We start from the raw sequence: 19,995 nt of genomic DNA, 5'->3' as shown, positions 1-19,995 counted from the left end.
CAGAAACTGCCGTGTCTCATGATGCAGCTGAAGCATCGGTAGTTGTCCAAGAAGCCGAGCACGTGACAGAAGAGTATGTGGCACAAGAAGCCTTACAAGCAGTTTCAGACATCGCGACTCACGACACATCAGTTGCCACGGAAGAGCATGTTTCGCAGGAAACCACGAAAGCAGAAACTGCCGTGTCTCATGATGCAGCTGAAGCATCGGTAGTTGTCCAAGAAGCCGAGCACGTGACAGAAGAGCATGCGGCACAAGAAGCCATACAAGCAGTTTCAGACATCGCGACTCACGATACATCAGTTGCCACGGAAGAGCATGTTTCGCAGGAAACCACGAAAGCAGAAACTGCCGTGTCTCATGATGCAGCTGAAGCATCGGTAGTTGTCCAAGAAGCCGAGCACGTGACAGAAGAGCATGTGGCACAAGAAGCCTTACAAGCAGTTTCAGACATCGCGACTCACGATACATCAGTTGCCACGGAAGAGCATGTTTCGCAGGAAACCACGATAGCAGAAACTGCCGTGTCTCATGATGCAGCTGAAGCATCGGTAGTTGTCCAAGAAGCCGAGCACGTGACAGAAGAGCATGCGGCACAAGAAGCCATACAAGCAGTTTCAGACATCGCGACTCACGATACATCAGTTGCCACGGAAGAGCATGTTTCGCAGGAAACCACGAAAGCAGAAACTGCCGTGTCTCATGATGCATCTGAAGCATCGGTAGTTGTCCAAGAAGCCGAACACGTGACAGAAGAGCATGTGGCACATGAAGCCATACAAGCAGTTTCAGACATCGCGACTCACGACACATCAGTTGCCACGGAAGAGCATGTTTCGCAGGAAACCACGAAAGCAGAAACTGCCGTGTCTCATGATGCAGCTGAAGCATCGGTAGTTGTCCAAGAAGCCGAGCACGTGACAGAAGAGTATGTGGCAGAAGAAGCCTTACAAGCAGTTTCAGACATCGCGACTCATGACACATCAGTTGCCACGGAAGAGCATGTTTCGCAGGAAACCACGAAAGCAGAAACTGCCGTGTCTCATGATGCAGCTGAAGCATCGTTAGTTGTCCAAGAAGCCGAGCACGTGACAGAAGAGCATGTGGCACAAGAAGCCTTACAAGCAGTTTCAGACATCGCGACTCACGATACATCAGTTGCCACGGAAGAGCATGTTTCGCAGGAAACCACGAAAGCAGAAACTGTCGCGTCACATGATGCAGTTGAAGCATCGGTAGTTGTCCAAGAAGCCGAGCACGTGACAGAAGAGCATGTGGCACAAGAAGCCTTACAAGCAGTTTCAGACATCGCGACTCACGACACATCAGTTGCCACGGAAGAGCATGTTTCGCAGGAAACCACGAAAGCAGAAACTGCCGTGTCTCATGATGCAGCTGAAGCATCGGTAGTTGTCCAAGAAGCCGAGCACGTGACAGAAGAGCATGCGGCACAAGAAGCCATACAAGCAGTTTCAGACATCGCGACTCACGATACATCAGTTTCCACAGAAGAGCATGTTTCGCAGGAAACCACGATAGCAGAAACTGCCGTGTCTCATGATGCAGCTGAAGCATCGGTAGTTGTCCAAGAAGCCGAGCACGTGACAGAAGAGCATGTGGCACAAGAAGCCTTACAAGCAGTTTCAGACATCGCGACTCACGATACATCAGTTGCCACGGAAGAGCATGTTTCGCAGGAAACCACGATAGCAGAAACTGCCGTGTCTCATGATGCAGCTGAAGCATCGGTAGTTGTCCAAGAAGCCGAGCACGTGACAGAAGAGCATGTGGCACAAGAAGCCTTACAAGCAGTTTCAGACGTCGCGACTCACGATACATCAGTTGCCACGGAAGAGCATGTTTCGCAGGAAACCACGAAAGCAGAAACTGCCGTGTCTCATGATGCAGCTGAAGCATCGGTAGTTGTCCAAGAAGCCGAACACGTGACAGAAGAGCATGTGGCACATGAAGCCATACAAGCAGTTTCTGACATCGCGACTCACGACACATCAGTTGCCACGGAAGAGCATGTTTCGCAGGAAACCACGATAGCAGAAACTGCCGTGTCTCATGATGCAGCTGAAGCATCGGTAGTTGTCCAAGAAGCCGAACACGTGACAGAAGAGCATGTGGCACATGAAGCCATACAAGCAGTTTCAGACATCGCGACTCACGACACATCAGTTGCCACGGAAGAGCATGTTTCGCAGGAAACCACGAAAGCAGAAACTGCCGTGTCTCATGATGCAGCTGAAGCATCGGTAGTTGTCCAAGAAGCCGAGCACGTGACAGAAGAGTATGTGGCAGAAGAAGCCTTACAAGCAGTTTCAGACATCGCGACTCATGACACATCAGTTGCCACGGAAGAGCATGTTTCGCAGGAAACCACGAAAGCAGAAACTGCCGTGTCTCATGATGCAGCTGAAGCATCGTTAGTTGTCCAAGAAGCCGAGCACGTGACAGAAGAGCATGTGGCACAAGAAGCCTTACAAGCAGTTTCAGACATCGCGACTCACGATACATCAGTTGCCACGGAAGAGCATGTTTCGCAGGAAACCACGAAAGCAGAAACTGTCGCGTCACATGATGCAGTTGAAGCATCGGTAGTTGTCCAAGAAGCCGAGCACGTGACAGAAGAGCATGTGGCACAAGAAGCCTTACAAGCAGTTTCAGACATCGCGACTCACGACACATCAGTTGCCACGGAAGAGCATGTTTCGCAGGAAACCACGATAGCAGAAACTGCCGTGTCTCATGATGCAGCTGAAGCATCGGTAGTTGTCCAAGAAGCCGAACACGTGACAGAAGAGCATGTGGCACATGAAGCCATACAAGCAGTTTCAGACATCGCGACTCACGACACATCAGTTGCCACGGAAGAGCATGTTTCGCAGGAAACCACGAAAGCAGAAACTGCCGTGTCTCATGATGCAGCTGAAGCATCGGTAGTTGTCCAAGAAGCCGAGCACGTGACAGAAGAGCATGCGGCACAAGAAGCCATACAAGCAGTTTCAGACATCGCGACTCACGATACATCAGTTTCCACAGAAGAGCATGTTTCGCAGGAAACCACGATAGCAGAAACTGCCGTGTCTCATGATGCAGCTGAAGCATCGGTAGTTGTCCAAGAAGCCGAGCACGTGACAGAAGAGCATGTGGCACAAGAAGCCTTACAAGCAGTTTCAGACATCGCGACTCACGACACATCAGTTGCCACGGAAGAGCATGTTTCGCAGGAAACCACGATAGCAGAAACTGCCGTGTCTCATGATGCAGCTGAAGCATCGGTAGTTGTCCAAGAAGCCGAACACGTGACAGAAGAGCATGTGGCACATGAAGCCATACAAGCAGTTTCAGACATCGCGACTCACGACACATCAGTTGCCACGGAAGAGCATGTTTCGCAGGAAACCACGAAAGCAGAAACTGCCGTGTCTCATGATGCAGCTGAAGCATCGGTAGTTGTCCAAGAAGCCGAGCACGTGACAGAAGAGCATGCGGCACAAGAAGCCATACAAGCAGTTTCAGACATCGCGACTCACGATACATCAGTTTCCACAGAAGAGCATGTTTCGCAGGAAACCACGATAGCAGAAACTGCCGTGTCTCATGATGCAGCTGAAGCATCGGTAGTTGTCCAAGAAGCCGAGCACGTGACAGAAGAGCATGTGGCACAAGAAGCCTTACAAGCAGTTTCAGACATCGCGACTCACGATACATCAGTTGCCACGGAAGAGCATGTTTCGCAGGAAACCACGATAGCAGAAACTGCCGTGTCTCATGATGCAGCTGAAGCATCGGTAGTTGTCCAAGAAGCCGAGCACGTGACAGAAGAGCATGTGGCACAAGAAGCCTTACAAGCAGTTTCAGACGTCGCGACTCACGATACATCAGTTGCCACGGAAGAGCATGTTTCGCAGGAAACCACGAAAGCAGAAACTGCCGTGTCTCATGATGCAGCTGAAGCATCGGTAGTTGTCCAAGAAGCCGAACACGTGACAGAAGAGCATGTGGCACATGAAGCCATACAAGCAGTTTCTGACATCGCGACTCACGACACATCAGTTGCCACGGAAGAGCATGTTTCGCAGGAAACCACGAAAGCAGAAACTGCCGTGTCTCATGATGCAGCTGAAGCATCGGTAGTTGTCCAAGAAGCCGAGCACGTGACAGAAGAGCATGTGGCACAAGAAGCCTTACAAGCAGTTTCAGACATCGCGACTCACGATACATCAGTTGCCACGGAAGAGCATGTTTCGCAGGAAACCACGATAGCAGAAACTGCCGTGTCTCATGATGCAGCTGAAGCATCGGTAGTTGTCCAAGAAGCCGAACACGTGACAGAAGAGCATGTGGCACATGAAGCCATACAAGCAGTTTCAGACATCGCGACTCACGACACATCGGTTGCCACGGAAGAGCATGTTTCGCAGGAAACCACGAAAGCAGAAACTGCCGTGTCTCATGATGCAGCTGAAGCATCGGTAGTTGTTCAAGAAGCCGAACACGTGACAGAAGAGCATGTGGCACATGAAGCCATACAAGCAGTTTCAGACATCGCAACTCACGACACATCAGTTGCCACGGAAGAGCATGTTTCGCAGGAAACCACGATAGCAGAAACTGCCGTGTCTCATGATGCAGCTGAAGCATCGGTAGTTGTCCAAGAAGCCGAGCACGTGACAGAAGAGCATGTGGCACAAGAAGCCTTACAAGCAGTTTCAGACATCGCGACTCATGACACATCAGTTGCCACGGAAGAGCATAATTCGCAGGAAACCACGATAGCAGAAACTGCCGTGTCTCATGATGCAGCTGAAGCATCGGTAGTTGTCCAAGAAGCCGAGCACGTGACAGAAGAGCATGTGGCACAAGAAGCCTTACAAGCAGTTTCAGACATCGCGACTCACGATACATCAGTTGCCACGGAAGAGCATGTTTCGCAGGAAACCACGAAAGCAGAAACTGTCGCGTCACATGATGCAGTTGAAGCATCGGTAGTTGTCCAAGAAGCCGAGCACGTGACAGAAGAGCATGTGGCACAAGAAGCCTTACAAGCAGTTTCAGACATCGCGACTCACGACACATCAGTTGCCACGGAAGAGAAGGTTTCGCAGGGAACCACGATAGCAGAAACTGCCGTGTCTCACGATGCAGCTGAAGCATCGTTAGTTGTCCAAGAAGCCGAGCACGTGACAGAAGAGCATGTGGCACAAGAAGCCTTACAAGCAGTTTCAGACATCGCGACTCACGATACATCAGTTGCCACGGAAGAGCATGTTTCGCAGGAAACCACGAAAGCAGAAACTGCCGTGTCTCATGATGCAGCTGAAGCATCGGTAGTTGTCCAAGAAGCCGAGCACGTGACAGAAGAGCATGTGGCACATGAAGCCATACAATCAGTTTCAGACATCGCGACTCACGATGCATCAGTTACCACGGAAGAGCATGTTTCGCAGGAAACCACGAAAGCAGAAACTGCCGTGTCTCATGATGCAGCTGAAGCATCGGTAGTTGTCCAAGAAGCCGAGCACGTGACAGAAGAGCATGTGGCACAAGAAGCCTTACAAGCAGTTTCAGACATCGCGACTCACGATACATCAGTTGCCACGGAAGAGCATGTTTCGCAGGAAACCCCGACAGCAGAAAGTTCTCTCAATACTGCTATGAATCTTCCACCACATTTGAATGTTTTGGGAAAAGAAAATACTTCGATTTCTGAATCATCTAATCAATCTAGTCTTACTTTATCTGAACTTCTAGCTGCCAATTATCATGGTTCATTAGATAATTTTACTAAAGATGTTTTAGATAACTTCGGATCTGATTTTGAAATATCTTGTGAATAAACAGTTATTTTAATCCTTTTATTATTTAATATACGTTATATGTCCATTGTAAAAGTTTGTTTTTTTCATTTTCTTTTAATTTTACATATAATTTTTATTTTATGCACTCACCGTAACAAAAAAATTGACTCTTTGAAATTTCTTTTGAGAACTTTATCACCTTTGAGAACATATTTTTTTAAAACGGAAAGATATGAATGTTGTTTTGTATGAATGTATATTTTATATAAATATATATTATATTTTACAATGTTTTGAGTTCGATTATTTTTGTGTTAGTGGTGTTATAATGTTAAATAATTTTTATTTTTGGATTAATAAATTGTTATATATAATGTACAAAACAAGCTCAGCGTGAACATATTCATTGAGTGAGAATAAACATGTACCAAATTGCTGGTACAATTTTCTAATCAACGATTGAGATATCTGCTTGGGGACTGGGATAGTGGCTTTAGTTCACTGTAAATAGGTAGTTCATACTGCACATATTCACATTAACACTTAATTTTTCAAAATGGACGACGTTGCTGACGTCCAAAACTTAAGCAAATCTATGCAAAAATTCGGATGGGTTGATTATATAGTTTTTGTGCTAATGTTAGCATTGAGCGCCTTTGTTGGTATCTATTGGGGATTTTTTAAAAAGCAGACTTCACAACAGGACTATTTGATGGGCGGGAGAAATATGAAAGTTTTTCCTGTGTCAATGTCACTTGTAGCTAGGTAAAAAAAAATTATTCGAGTGATTAAAAATATCTGTTTTATAAATAAATTATTACTTAATTTTCAGTTTTATATCTGGTATAACATTATTGGGTGCCCCAACTGAAATGTACATGTATGGCACACAGTATTTGTTTGTTGCTGGGGGAATCATATCTATGTCTTTTGTTATGGCAAATGTATATCTTCCAGTATTTCATAACATGGGAATCACTTCAAATTATGAAGTAATATTTTTAATTATATACATACATTTATTTAATGATTTTTTTTAGTAATTTATCATTCATTTTAATTATAATTTTTATGTCAATTATTTTTAAATTAATTTTTATATTTTTTGCTTTTCTAGTACCTAGAAGTGAGATTTAATAAAAAAGTGAGACTTTTCGGTTCTACTCTATTCACTATTGCTTTAGTAAGTATTAGCAGTGAAAGTACATATATTACCAGTGAAGTCACAAATGTATATTTTCACTAGCATTTCAGTAAAATCCTATTCGAATGCATTTTAGATATTAATATATGAATCCAATCTGTAAACAATTTAACATGAGCAGACATTGATTTATATATTTACACCGACTAAAATTACATTTTTACTAATGAAAATATAACTTCACTGGCTAATATAAATTAACTGTCACATATTCATATAATGCATGTATTAATTATTTTATCAATAATTATTAACGTTGAATTTTTTTAATGTTTCGATATACCATTATAGATTGCATGGCTTCCAATAGTCATATATGTTCCAGCACTTGCTTTCAATCAAGGTAAAATTTTGATTTTAAAATTTTTATGAAGATATTAAAAATTAGTATATAATTTGACATAGTACATATAATTTCAGTCACCGGAGTAAACGTTCATGTAATTACACCAATAGTTTGCATTGTCTGCATTTTTTATACGTGTGTGGTACGAAAATTATATATTGAATTTACGTTTACTTTTTTTAATATGTATTCATTATTCAACTTATGTACATACTTGCATGCATTCTAAGGGTGGTCTTCAAGCAGTTGTTTGGACAGATGTTATCCAAATTTTGATAATGTTTGGTGCAATGATTTTAGTTGCAATAAAAGGAACAATTAATGTTGGTGGTATATCTGTTGTTTGGGAACGGAACTGGGATAGCGGAAGAATTGAAGCACCCGAGTTGGATTAATATGTAATTTTGTAATATAAGAAAATGAAAAGAAAATGTTTGATTAATTTGAGAATAATGGTGTTTTAGTTTTGATCTAAATCCATTGACCCGACATACAGTCTGGGGACTAGTTATTGGAGGATTCATGTATTGGCTGCAAACCAATTCAGTCAATCAGACCATGATGCAAAGATATTTAGCACTTCCGAATTTACAAGCAGCAAAAAGGTAAATGCGTTAAGTTTGAAAAACATATTAAAATGAAACAAAATCTAACGTAGCGACGTTTTAGGGCTGTAGTTCTGTTCGTTATTGGAATTCTAACTTTGGTCGGATTATGTTGCTACTGCGGTATGTTGATTTATGCTAGATATTATGATTGCGATCCACTATCCACTCAGGTTATTTTTCTTAATTTAAATTATTATTAAAATGAGTTGCGGATGTTCTCCTAATTTTTTTCTTAACTGTATATGTATGATGAATAAATATTATATAATCTTACTACAATCAATAGTTTTTAGTTAGCCAGAGCTAAGGATCAACTACTACCTCTTTTGGTAATGGATGTTTTGGGAGAATATCCTGGTTTATCTGGAATATTTGTTGCTGGAATCTTCAGTGCTGCTTTAAGGTTTTTGAAACTGTTTATATATGTATGTTCATATCTGTAGATACTTCTTAATAATTAATGAATTAAAAAAATTATATGTCTAAAACAGACTGATATTATCCTATGTAGAAATGTTGTACATATATTATTGTTATGTGTATATTGCTCACAATTAATTACTTTAGCTATTATTCTATAATGCTAATTATAATAAATATTACTTTTTTACATACATATATCAAAGTGATATTATTTTTATAATTTTCATGTATTCGAATTCAATAATATGTTAACATGCTAAAATTTACTATTAAGAAGTAGGACAATTTTAATATTAGAACAATTGCAGCTCATTGTCTACCAGTTTAAATTCAATGTCAGCTGTAGTCCTAGAAGACTTTTACAAACCATTTTTTGGTCACAATTTAACTGACAAACAAGCCAATATATTAATGAAAACTGTTGTACTTTTCATGGGAGCTTTATCTCTTGGTACGTATTTAAAAGTTTTGAATATTATTTCAATTTTTAAAAAATTGGTTTGTTGATTAATTTAAAACAAATTGTGTTTTAGCCCTCGTTTTTGTTGTTGAAAAAATGGGAACTGTATTGCAATTAACAATGACGTTTGAAGCTATTACTAATGGACCTCAACTTGGTATATTCTCCATGGGAATTTTATTCCCATGGGTCAACTCTATGGTAAACCAAAAACATATATTCATTACAAAATTTATGTTTATAATTTTATAAACAAAATAATTATAAGTTATTATATAATTTCATAATTGAGCTTTAAAACATAATAGTATTGCACTAATGTACATACATACATACAATTCTAATTTCGTACACTACATATGTATGTATGTACATGCATACATACATACATATCTTCTGATTCATTAATTTTTTTATATGTATTTCGCCTCATGCAAGGTGTTATTTATTGTTTTTTTGACATACTTAAATTTGTAACATCCTCAATTTATAAAGTAAACCCACAACACAAATGACTATCATTAAAGTTCACCCTGAACGTAATATATGTAAGAGTCCATTTATCGATGACCTTGCTTCACATTCTATAGAATCAGTAGTTGTCTGAATATGATATAATAAATCTAAAAAAATTTACTTTTTTTTATAATTTTGTATATTGATGATATAAACACTTTATCTACTCTAGCTTTAGTTACAATGGTAATATATAATTCTAATTTCACCTTAGGGTGCACTTTTGGGAGGCATTTCTGGACTAGTCATAATGTCCTGGGTATGCCTAAATGCTCAAGTTGCTATAGCCAATGGCAACATAAATTTTCCTCACAAACCGCTCTCAACTGAAGGATGTGACTATAATTTTACTATGAAAGAATTACCAAATTTGATCTCAAGTGAAGACGAGTAATTTTGTATGATTATTTTTTTAAATTTTCAAATATTTATTTTATTTTAATGCTTCCTCATTATTTAGGGAAGTATTTGTGCTTTATCGGATATCTTATATTTGGTACACATTGGTTGGGGCTGTAGTTACAGTACTAATTGGATTATTGGTAAGTTGTTTCCTACATCCCAACGATCCTCGGGATGTAAATCCTGAACTTTTGGCACCATTCTTAAGAAAAATTATAAAACCGAGACCCACTCTTAGTGTGCAGCCAGGAAAGAGATCTTTGATACATGCATATGAAAAAGTATTTTTTTTTTTTTTTTAATTATATAATATAAACACATTCCGAAATTTAAGTAATCATATAAAATTTCAGACGCTTGAAGGACCACAAACAAAATTAGTGACCGTCCATCCAGTGAATGATAATTCTTAATTACACTATTATAACTCGAAAAATTGTCATTTTATGTAAAATAAAAATGTACTTGTTGTGTTGATTATTAATTAAAATATTGTTCAATTCTTGAGTTGAATTGATAATTAACTGTTGAATCAATTCAGTGAGCATCCCTACGACGAATTCAATTGAAGTCAATCATAGAATCACCGTCCATAAATTACAAATTACCTTAGGTCTGAATGTCGCTGATTTAATAAGAAAATTACAGGTCACTTTAGTCACTCTCCGACCCTAGAAATTTTTTTATACTGACCACCACATATGGACATACATATGTATGTATACATACATATATATATATATATATATATATATATATATATATATATATATATATATATATATATATATATATATATATATATATATATATATATATATATATATATATATATATATATATATAATAGATATCTAGGCAAATTCTGGCTGAATATCTATTGTTTGATTGTGATACTACACTTTCCTGAAAACTCAATCATCAAAAAATAGAAATTATTTAAATGCGACACTATAAAAATATTTAAAATAAAACCAAATTTATTAAAAAAAAATCCAAAACATTATTTTTAATTAGCATCTTCAATATTTTTTTGTGTTTTCAATAAATTATTACTAATTTTATCTTTTTTTATTATTTGTATTTCAAATACAGTTTACTACAAGCTTTTTTATTATAATAACAATATTTGTGCCAACCCTACAATACCAATTGTCATATAATAAATTTGTTGAGAAATAAATAGTTAGCTTTTCAAATGGTGCAGTTTTATAATCCGAGGTTGAAAACATCAGTCACACTTGTCTCGGTGAAGATGAGACATGTTGTCAAAGTTTTGCCGATAATCCGATGCTAAGTTTTAATATATACTACATACGAAACTATATTATTACATTACATTCTTGTATTTGCATATGCTAATCAAGATATTTTTATAAACACTGTTTACTATTCATCTTGGGTTCTATTAAGTGAATCGCATAAAGTTGTCGACTGTGATATAACCTCTAAATTATTTAAATTTCTGGATATAAAGTGAATTATTTTAAAAATAATCGAAACAATATTATAAAAATGGATGGATTCAATGTGAAATTTTTGGATGTCAACGATATAGAATTATCAATGCAACACTTTGGAATATATGATTATATTGTATTTGCATTGATGCTTATCATGTGCTCTACAATTGGATTCTATTGGGGTTTCATAAAGAAACAAAATACCCAGGATTATTTGATTGGAGGTAGAAATATGAAATTACTTCCGATTTCTCTATCTTTGATTGCAAGGTAAAACATCAAAATATTTGATTTTTAAATACTTTTTATTATTACGAAATTATGTTCACAATACATCTTATATCTATTTTAATAGCTACTGATCTACTGATCATTTTCTATTTTAATTTAATTTGGTTAGTAATCATAGTATTATATTATTCTAATGTTAATGTACAGCATAATAGGAAAAAGAGCTCAAAAACCTATATCAAAATATTAGTATAATTTTTTGTATGACTTTATATTTCGAAATAAATATTACTATATGATATTTAAAATAATAAAAATTAAATCTTGAATTCTTTATCAATAACTTAATAATAATTGATGTTATAGTTACATTTCAGGCATATCTCTCCTTGGTACACCGACAGAAATTTATGTTTATGGCACTCAATACATGTTTATAATGATAGGTGCCATTCTTATGGCATTTATATTTTCCGAAGTATATTTGCCTGTTTTTCACGAATTAAGATTAACATCTACGTTTGAGGTTTGAAATAATCTAAGTTTTATAAATTACAACTACAATATACATATTTTAACACAATGATTATGATTAAATCATTCTTGTTTACAGTACCTTGAACTACGGTTTGATAAGAGATTGAGATATTTTGGATCGATCCTATTTGCCATAGGTTTAGTATGTGGTTTTATTTACAAATTATATATTTATTCATGTATGCATTATATTTTTCTATGTATTAACTAAAAATATGTTATCTTAGTTCACTTGGTTACCAATCGTAATATATGTGCCGGCGTTAGCATTCAATCAAGTTTCTGGAGTAAATATCCATATTATTACACCCGTAGTCTGTATCATATGCATATTTTATACTTGTATGGTAATAACAATTTTATATATAAATACATGTAGTTTTTTTTTAAATTACTGTCTTTAAATATATTTATTTCATTCAAGGGAGGTCTTCAAGCTGTAGTGTGGACAGATGTTTTACAAACTATAATCATGTTTGGAGCAATTGTATTAATTGCTATAAAGGGTACATTTGATATAGGAGGAATTTCAGTAGTCTGGAGCAGAAATTGGGAGAGCGGTAGAATAGAAGCACCCAAGTATTAAATACGCTTAACAAATTAAATAACCAAATTGACGTACATATTATAAATAATTAACTTTATATTTTAGTTTGGATCCTAATCCTTTAGTAAGACACACCGTGTGGGGTCTGATATTTGGAGGCTGTTTTAATTGGTTAGTGAGTAGTGGAATCAGTCAAACAATGGCACAGAGATATTTAGCATTGCCCACTATTACCTCAGCAAGAAAGTAAGTGGAACTAGAAAATAAGTGGAAAGTAAGAAATTGTCCCTTCAGATCTCATTGGGAAAATGATAATTTCATCTCTGATAATTATTGAAAACTATAATGATAATATCTATTGTTTTTAATTTATTTATGTATGTACGTAGTAACAATAGATGAAGTTTTGTGATCATGCGAATATTCGAACTCGAGATTTTGACTGATTCGAACTCAGAATCGATTACTGATCACGTTTTCATGATCTAGGAAAAATGTGTGTGTGTCTGTGTATTTTTTGAACACCGCTAGTCCTATCGAACTAAAACTATGTATCGGTTACGTAAATTTTTTTCAAATTTTTAAGTTGACTGGAAATGGTACCTTCCCTTATAGATGTCTTTTTTTTTAAATTTTTGAATTCAATTATCTCCCAAACTGTTATCTGAATCGGACTAAAATTTTTTTACATGTATTAGAAATAATAATTTTTTTAGCTCCATATTTTTTAAATATTTTTATCTGAACCGGAAGTAGTAGTTTTACTCTAGAGAATCGAGGTTTTTTATGTTTTTCTCAGAAACCATTTGGTTAATTCAACTAAAATTCCATATCTAGAAGTTTTAGCGTAATAGCAAATTATGTATAAAATTTGGTAAGCATCCCTCAACCGGAAGTGGCAGTTTATTTACAATGCACTACATAAATGTGATAACAAATGTACTATGTGTGTAACTACATTTATTTTATTTTATTTATTATTTTAAAATAATAATAACAACAATAAAAATACCAGTGTGACCTGACAGGTTGCCGCAAAGCGTCACACCAGTCTTATGTAATTTCACAGCACTGTTTAATTTAAAATCGTAATTTTACATAGAAACATTAAATTACTAGTAGTTTTTGGATCCCTTACCGATTTCCAGCAAATAATATTGCAACCCATAATGAAAACGTATTTCTAGTCTCATCATTATCAGGGGTGGATCCAGGAAATTGGCGGGATGGGGCCATTCATAATTTGTAATACAAACAATTTTTTCAATAATAAAACGTTCAATCAGTTATAAAATTATTATCATAATCTTATTAGTATAGGCAAGTATGTACATATGTACATGCATATATATGTACATACATATACATATGTATATTTTTATGACATACACTATTTTCTTTAAAAGAAACATTATTAAGCATTCGATTAACTTTTGTCTATTAATATCACTATATAGGTATACATATGTACAAACGTAATTATATGAATTGATTATTTTTAGAGCCTTATTTTGTTTCCTTGTTGGTGCTTTACTGATAATATTTTCATGTTGCTATTGTGGTCTGTTAATACATGCAACGTACTATGACTGTGATCCCCTGACCACAAAACTAGCAAAAGCGAGAGATCAACTATTGCCATTGTTAGTTATGGATGTCGTTGGGGAGTTTCCAGGTTTACCTGGAATTTTCATTGCAGGTGTTTTTAGTGCAGCTTTAAGGTGAGATTGTTTTACATATAATATTAAACCACCTTCCCATATACATCTATAGACTATCTCGCTTTCTTGATTTACCTAGCCATGAATCCATTCACTACTCATTAACGTTTTCAGTTCGTTATCGACAGGTCTCAATTCAATGGCAGCTGTAGTACTAGAAGACTTTTACAAACCATTTGTGAAGAATCCGTTAAAAGAAAATCGTGTTAGTAATCTTTTAAAAATCGTCGTAATTGTTGGAGGAGTTTTATGCGTTGGTATGTTCTGATAATAAAAATCTAAATCATTTCGTTTTTATTTAATGACACTTCATGGACTTGTCATTTAACATTTTAGGTTTAGTATATGTAGTTGAAAAATTGGGAACAACAGTGCTGCAACTGACAATGAGTCTGAGCGGTATATCAAACGGAGCGGTTCTCGGTATGTTCACTGTGGGTACTTTGTTACCAAAAGTACATTCAAAAGTAAATATCGACATGACAATTAAACATAATCATTTATACGATTTTCAAAGTAGTAATAATATTTATTATAAACAATAGGGCATTCTTGTAGGAGGCACAGTATGTGTTACTATTATGTCGTGGATTTGCTTAGGTACACAATTATCTATTGCCAATGGACATCAAAAGTTTGCAGTTAAACCAGTCTCTGTGGATGGTTGTCAATATTCGTTTATACCCATTTCGTCTCCTGCCTTTAATAACACTGACAGTCACACAGAAAATGAGTATGTGAATTTTATTATATAAAAAAATTGCAATACATACAATATATACCGGTCTCCGTCACGAGCCCGAATGTGAAACGCCCGAAAACGCAAATATCGGAAGGCAAAGATCGAAAATCGAAAGATCTCAAGTCGAAAGATAAAAAAAGGGTGCATGGTAAATGGTACATACTCACTAAATTTTCACGAGCAGGATACAACATTCACAAGAGGAACAGACTTTTCCTCCCGTATTAATGTGCGCGCGCAGAATACGGGAGGAAAAACCTGTTCCTCTTGTATCCTGCTAGCGCAAATTAAGTCAGTATGTACCGTTTACCATGCACCCTTTATTTTTGATCTTTCACTTAAGATCTTTCGATTTTCAATCTTTGCCTTCCGATATTTACGTTTTCGGGCGTTTTACATTCGGGCTCGTGACGGAGACCGAATATATACATACATATGTATATAGTTTTAAACATTATTTATTCTTAAACATTTATTTTCAGTGAAGTTTTCATACTATACCGTTTGTCATATATGTGGTATACCTTATTAGGAACATTGATAACGATGATTGTATCGTTAATTGTCAGTTTAGTGTGGGATCCTATTGATGCTAACAACATAGATCCCAGCATGTTAGCTCCCTTCTTGAGGAAATATTTTACAAAATCAGATAAAAATAGGATTCAAACGCAGTAAGTAATTTAAAAGTATCATACAATTTATAAAATTACTGTGTTTAAAACTGTTTTATCATCACATTATAGTAACTTTTAATTAATATTAATATTCATACCAAAAAAAATGTCGATTGTTTTATGACCTACATACAATGCGTTCTTAGATCGTATTGATGATAACTCTGCAAAACATCATTGTTCGAGCCAGCGTTTTAAAAACTGCAACAAATCAGGGGGGGGGGGCAATATAAAAATGATAATTTTCTAAAGTTGACTGTTTTTCAATCATAAGTCTCTTTGACTTATTTTCTACTAGTGATTTACTAGTTGACATTTCAATAGGTGGTTTTGAAAAGGAAAATTTATTTGCTTTGATTCAAGTTAAAATTCATAACTTCGATCATTGTATTGTCAAAAAATAAAACGCTATTTTAAAAAGTTATATGGATATACCGATGTTGCGCTCAATTGATCAATTATTACTGTCCATTATTTGGTATGAATAAATTTTGACAAAGTAAAGTATTTAATATGAGTCAAGGATTTAACATGAGTTGTGTATTTTTGTACAATCTAACGTGAAATTTCTCATTTTAGGACTTCCACAAATCCAAAATGTTCCGATACAAAATTGTAAATCCTAAACGTTGCAGTATTTTTATGTAGTATATGATAAAATAAATTCAAGTATTTTAAAAATGTGTAAGCACACATATGTACTTGAATTATAAAATATCAAATGTAGTATGTATGTGATAAGTTTAATAATTTTAATCAGTTTATATCTTCCATATATGTATGTAAATACAATTTTGAAAAATTATAAAAATAAAACATTGATATGTGGGGCTAGGGGTGGAACTTGGGACCTTTAGCTCCCCCAAAATTCATCCTGTTAAATTAATCCACATATATGTATGTATTACTAGTTTTAGTAAGAAAATTATATATGTAGTTTTAAATAAGTTAATACCGCTTATCAACTTATGAAAATTAATTTAATACTAATTTGATTTTATTTTGTACTATCTATATATTTATTAATATGGATTTTAGGAACTGTACTATTTTTATTGTTATAGGGAATATACTTTTTTATAAAATGAGAATTGTTTTTCTAATTTACATTAAAACAGCAAATACTTAAATCTCAAGTATTTCAATCCAATTAAGAACGCTTACACAAATATATTTATACCGCTTCGACTGAGTCCTATTTACTTTCTTTTGATCTGATCATTGGTTCTTAAAAGGTTCAAGTTATTTATCGAGAAGCTTGAAAATATTTTATCAATGTCTTAACAATATTATACATATATGAGTAAATTGAGTGCTAAATAAGTTAACACTAACAAAAAAAAAAAAAAATTAATTTTACTTTATATATGCTATATGCAGTGATGTAGAACTAAAAAAAAAAGAACCAGGGCAGTGTTCAATTTTTATGACCCCCCCCCCCCTCTTTTTTCATTACTTCAAAAATATGTATTGGTAGTTCAAATATTTATAAAAAAATTAAATTATGTATTTTATATTTTATAAAAACTTCCTTCCATACATCCTCTTCAACGTCTTTGATTTTTCAAACCCGTGTTTGTGTGTTAACAGCAACATTTTCTTTTAGCAATGCCAAATCCATATGTATGTATGTCAAAAAACTATGAAATTTAAACATGTGAATTTAGAGATGACTATTTAAGCCGAGTTCCCTTATTTTATCTATCCTCAAGTTTATCAAAAAAAGCGCTTAAAATTTCATCAAAACGTCTTTTAAGTTTTGAATATATTTTTATCACCAAATGTTAGAACGAGAGTCTGCTCACAGTATTTGGTTTACAAAAATTAAATATTATTTATTTAATAATACATGGACAAGGCGGTAAGCTGATAGACCCATGGGGTTTGGCTTAATATAAATAATAAAATAAAAACAAAAATATTCATAATAATAATAAGATAAAAGAAAAAAAGCAAACATGAAAAAAACAACGAAATAAGAGAAAATACCAAAAGATAAAAATTAGTAAAAATATCTGGAATAGTAACATAATAACTAAAAGAAAAAAAAAATACAGAAAAAATTGGAAAATAAGAATTACAAAAATTTTCGAGTTTAGAAAGACTTCTAGCTTGTTTTTAAAAATATTAAGGTTTTCAGAATTTACTACATTGTTGGGAAGACTATTCCAAACTTTAACCACTCTGTTTGAAAAGAAGGAATATCTGATCAATTTATTCGATTTTTCTTTTTGGAGTCTGAAAGTGTGACCTTTAAGATGAGTGTTTTCATTGAACGTAATGAGTTTGGACATAGGACAATTATAATGATTATTTATTATTTTAAAGTATTCAATTAAGTCGCCACTTATTCTTCTCATCGCAAGTGTTATTAATATTAGCCAAAATATTTTTTAATTTTTCTCATAAAACAATTTTCATATCAATCAAAGTGCCGGGGCGACAACCTGGTTCAAAAGGAAGTACCAGGGCGGCGAGCTGCTATATGCTATATATGAGTAAACTTAAAGAAAAAGCAATTTATCAAAAAAAAATGCTTAGGTAATATGTAAACATTTGAGGATATTCCACGTATTAATGCATATATGGCTTCCTTCTGCACGTGACTTAGTTCTAACACTATAGTACCGTAAACATAAGCTGGAATTATGTGAAATGATATTAGGTCTTTATTTGTCGACAAGCCGAGTAGAAAGGCAGTCGTATTTTAAGTTTCAAATACGACGATCAGTATAACTTAAAAAATTATCATCAGTCAATATAAATTGTGAACATTATTTTAAAATATACTGGTAAATCATTACAGTTAAAAAAACAAACATAAGTGACATGGATGACTCATCAGATATGGAAACATCATGTGGACTAAGAAGAAGAACTGTCGAAATACATCCATCAACACCAAATCTTCCACTGGATTTGGAAGTCGGATTTAAAGTGTCTGATGGTGGCGTCATCAAAGGTACACCATCACCCAATACAGTCAGAATATTTGGTGATGACTCTAAGCCCTCGAGTTCTCTTGCAGAATTCCGTAAGAAGCAACAGTCATTTGAATTTGAAATTCATGTAAGATGAACGTCACAACTAAAACACAAAATATTTATACTTAAAAAAAATATATATTATGTTATTTATTAACTAGATTGAAGATTGTGATGAAGAAGAATTAAGTGCTGGTAGTTCTGATGAAGAAACGAGTCGTCCTCACTCGCCTGCTCAAGTTTTGGATTTTTCTGATTGTGGAGGAAATACAATATATAAAGAACGTATGATACTAAAATACACATGTTTATTTTAAATGTTTTCATATGAATTTTTATTATTAATAGGAAATTGATATTTTTAGAACCCCCTAAAGAAAATTTTTTACAAGTAGCAGATAGAGACCAAGAATGTCTGACAGATGTTTCAGAAGGCGAATCTGAGAATGAAGATGATAACGAAGAAAATTCTGATCCATCCAAAAGAACGGTTATTAAAAGGGTACCATATTAATTTGTAATAATGTTATTACATTGTATCGGTAAACTGTCTGCTTACTTATATTTGCATATTATATTAAAATATAATTTGTGTAGTGTATGATGTTCACGATTGTACAATTGTAAAGGATAATGAAAATTATTTCATGTAAGAATTATAATAACCAATAACAATTCATATACGCAATTATAGTTTTGTTTAATATCATTATGTGAAATTTTTATATACACACGTTCATAACTATATATTATATATATATATATATATATATATATATATATATATATATATATATATATATATATATATATATATATATATATATATATATTTACATACATACATACAGGGTGTTAAGAAGCTAAGTGCAAAGCCTTAAAGGGTTACACAAAAAAATTACTTACAAAATAACAGCTAATCAGAAAAATATAAGTCTTTTCAAACCATGAAGAAGAGATGAAACTCAAAATTACCAACACGGAAGTGAGACAAAGGACTCTAGCATGCATTAAAAATCGGCATTTGAACATAAACAATAAATAATTCTAACAAAATTTTTGTTTCATTGACATTATAAGATAAAATTAAAATAAAGTCGCTTTTGAACGAAGGCCTTTGTTCGGCGCGCTCCCTCAATTAGGTTTTTACACCCTAATTCTGATAATTGGCTAGACATCTGCATAAGTGCAATAAGCAATGTTTTTAAAAAGTTTTTACCTCTCAAAGAAAATTAAGTTATTTTTTTAAATACAAAGAAAATCTCGGATTTTTTCTACTTGAAAAATTTTTGTAAACTTATTGCTCCTCTTAATATTTTTTCTG

The 19,995-nt window shown here is 34.5% G+C and overlaps 3 protein-coding genes across 3 annotated transcripts; all 3 read left to right on the top strand.

Annotated features, from left to right (window-relative positions):
* The first annotated feature begins 6,296 nt into the window (after positions 1–6,296).
* LOC143922285 (sodium-coupled monocarboxylate transporter 1-like) lies at positions 6,297–10,319 on the top strand. Its single transcript, XM_077445514.1, has 14 exons — positions 6,297–6,575; positions 6,643–6,802; positions 6,928–6,993; positions 7,306–7,357; positions 7,435–7,502; positions 7,591–7,745; positions 7,825–7,965; positions 8,030–8,138; positions 8,262–8,371; positions 8,700–8,842; positions 8,925–9,052; positions 9,582–9,757; positions 9,828–10,050; positions 10,123–10,319. Exons 1-14 carry the CDS (start codon positions 6,367–6,369, stop codon positions 10,180–10,182), a joined length of 1,800 nt encoding a protein of 599 aa, XP_077301640.1. The 5' UTR covers positions 6,297–6,366; the 3' UTR covers positions 10,183–10,319.
* A 683-nt stretch (positions 10,320–11,002) lies between these two features.
* LOC143922295 (sodium-coupled monocarboxylate transporter 1-like) lies at positions 11,003–16,768 on the top strand. Its single transcript, XM_077445524.1, has 12 exons — positions 11,003–11,502; positions 11,830–11,989; positions 12,077–12,142; positions 12,228–12,347; positions 12,425–12,579; positions 12,653–12,793; positions 14,050–14,268; positions 14,383–14,525; positions 14,605–14,735; positions 14,814–15,001; positions 15,493–15,684; positions 16,267–16,768. Exons 1-12 carry the CDS (start codon positions 11,285–11,287, stop codon positions 16,304–16,306), a joined length of 1,773 nt encoding a protein of 590 aa, XP_077301650.1. The 5' UTR covers positions 11,003–11,284; the 3' UTR covers positions 16,307–16,768.
* A 1,128-nt stretch (positions 16,769–17,896) lies between these two features.
* Positions 17,897–19,361, top strand: LOC143922306 (uncharacterized). The gene is made up of 3 exons (XM_077445535.1): positions 17,897–18,756; positions 18,833–18,956; positions 19,037–19,361. The coding sequence occupies exons 1-3, from the start codon at positions 18,517–18,519 to the stop codon at positions 19,183–19,185; spliced, it is 513 nt and encodes a 170-aa protein (XP_077301661.1). The 5' UTR covers positions 17,897–18,516; the 3' UTR covers positions 19,186–19,361.
* The last annotated feature ends 634 nt before the right edge of the window (positions 19,362–19,995 follow it).

The sequence above is a fragment of the Arctopsyche grandis genome, chromosome 1, assembly GCF_051622035.1.
Source record: "Arctopsyche grandis isolate Sample6627 chromosome 1, ASM5162203v2, whole genome shotgun sequence".
NCBI lineage: Eukaryota > Metazoa > Arthropoda > Insecta > Trichoptera > Hydropsychidae > Arctopsyche > Arctopsyche grandis.
The sequence above is the reverse complement of the archived record's forward strand: the minus strand, read 5'-3'. Positions and strand labels throughout refer to the sequence as shown.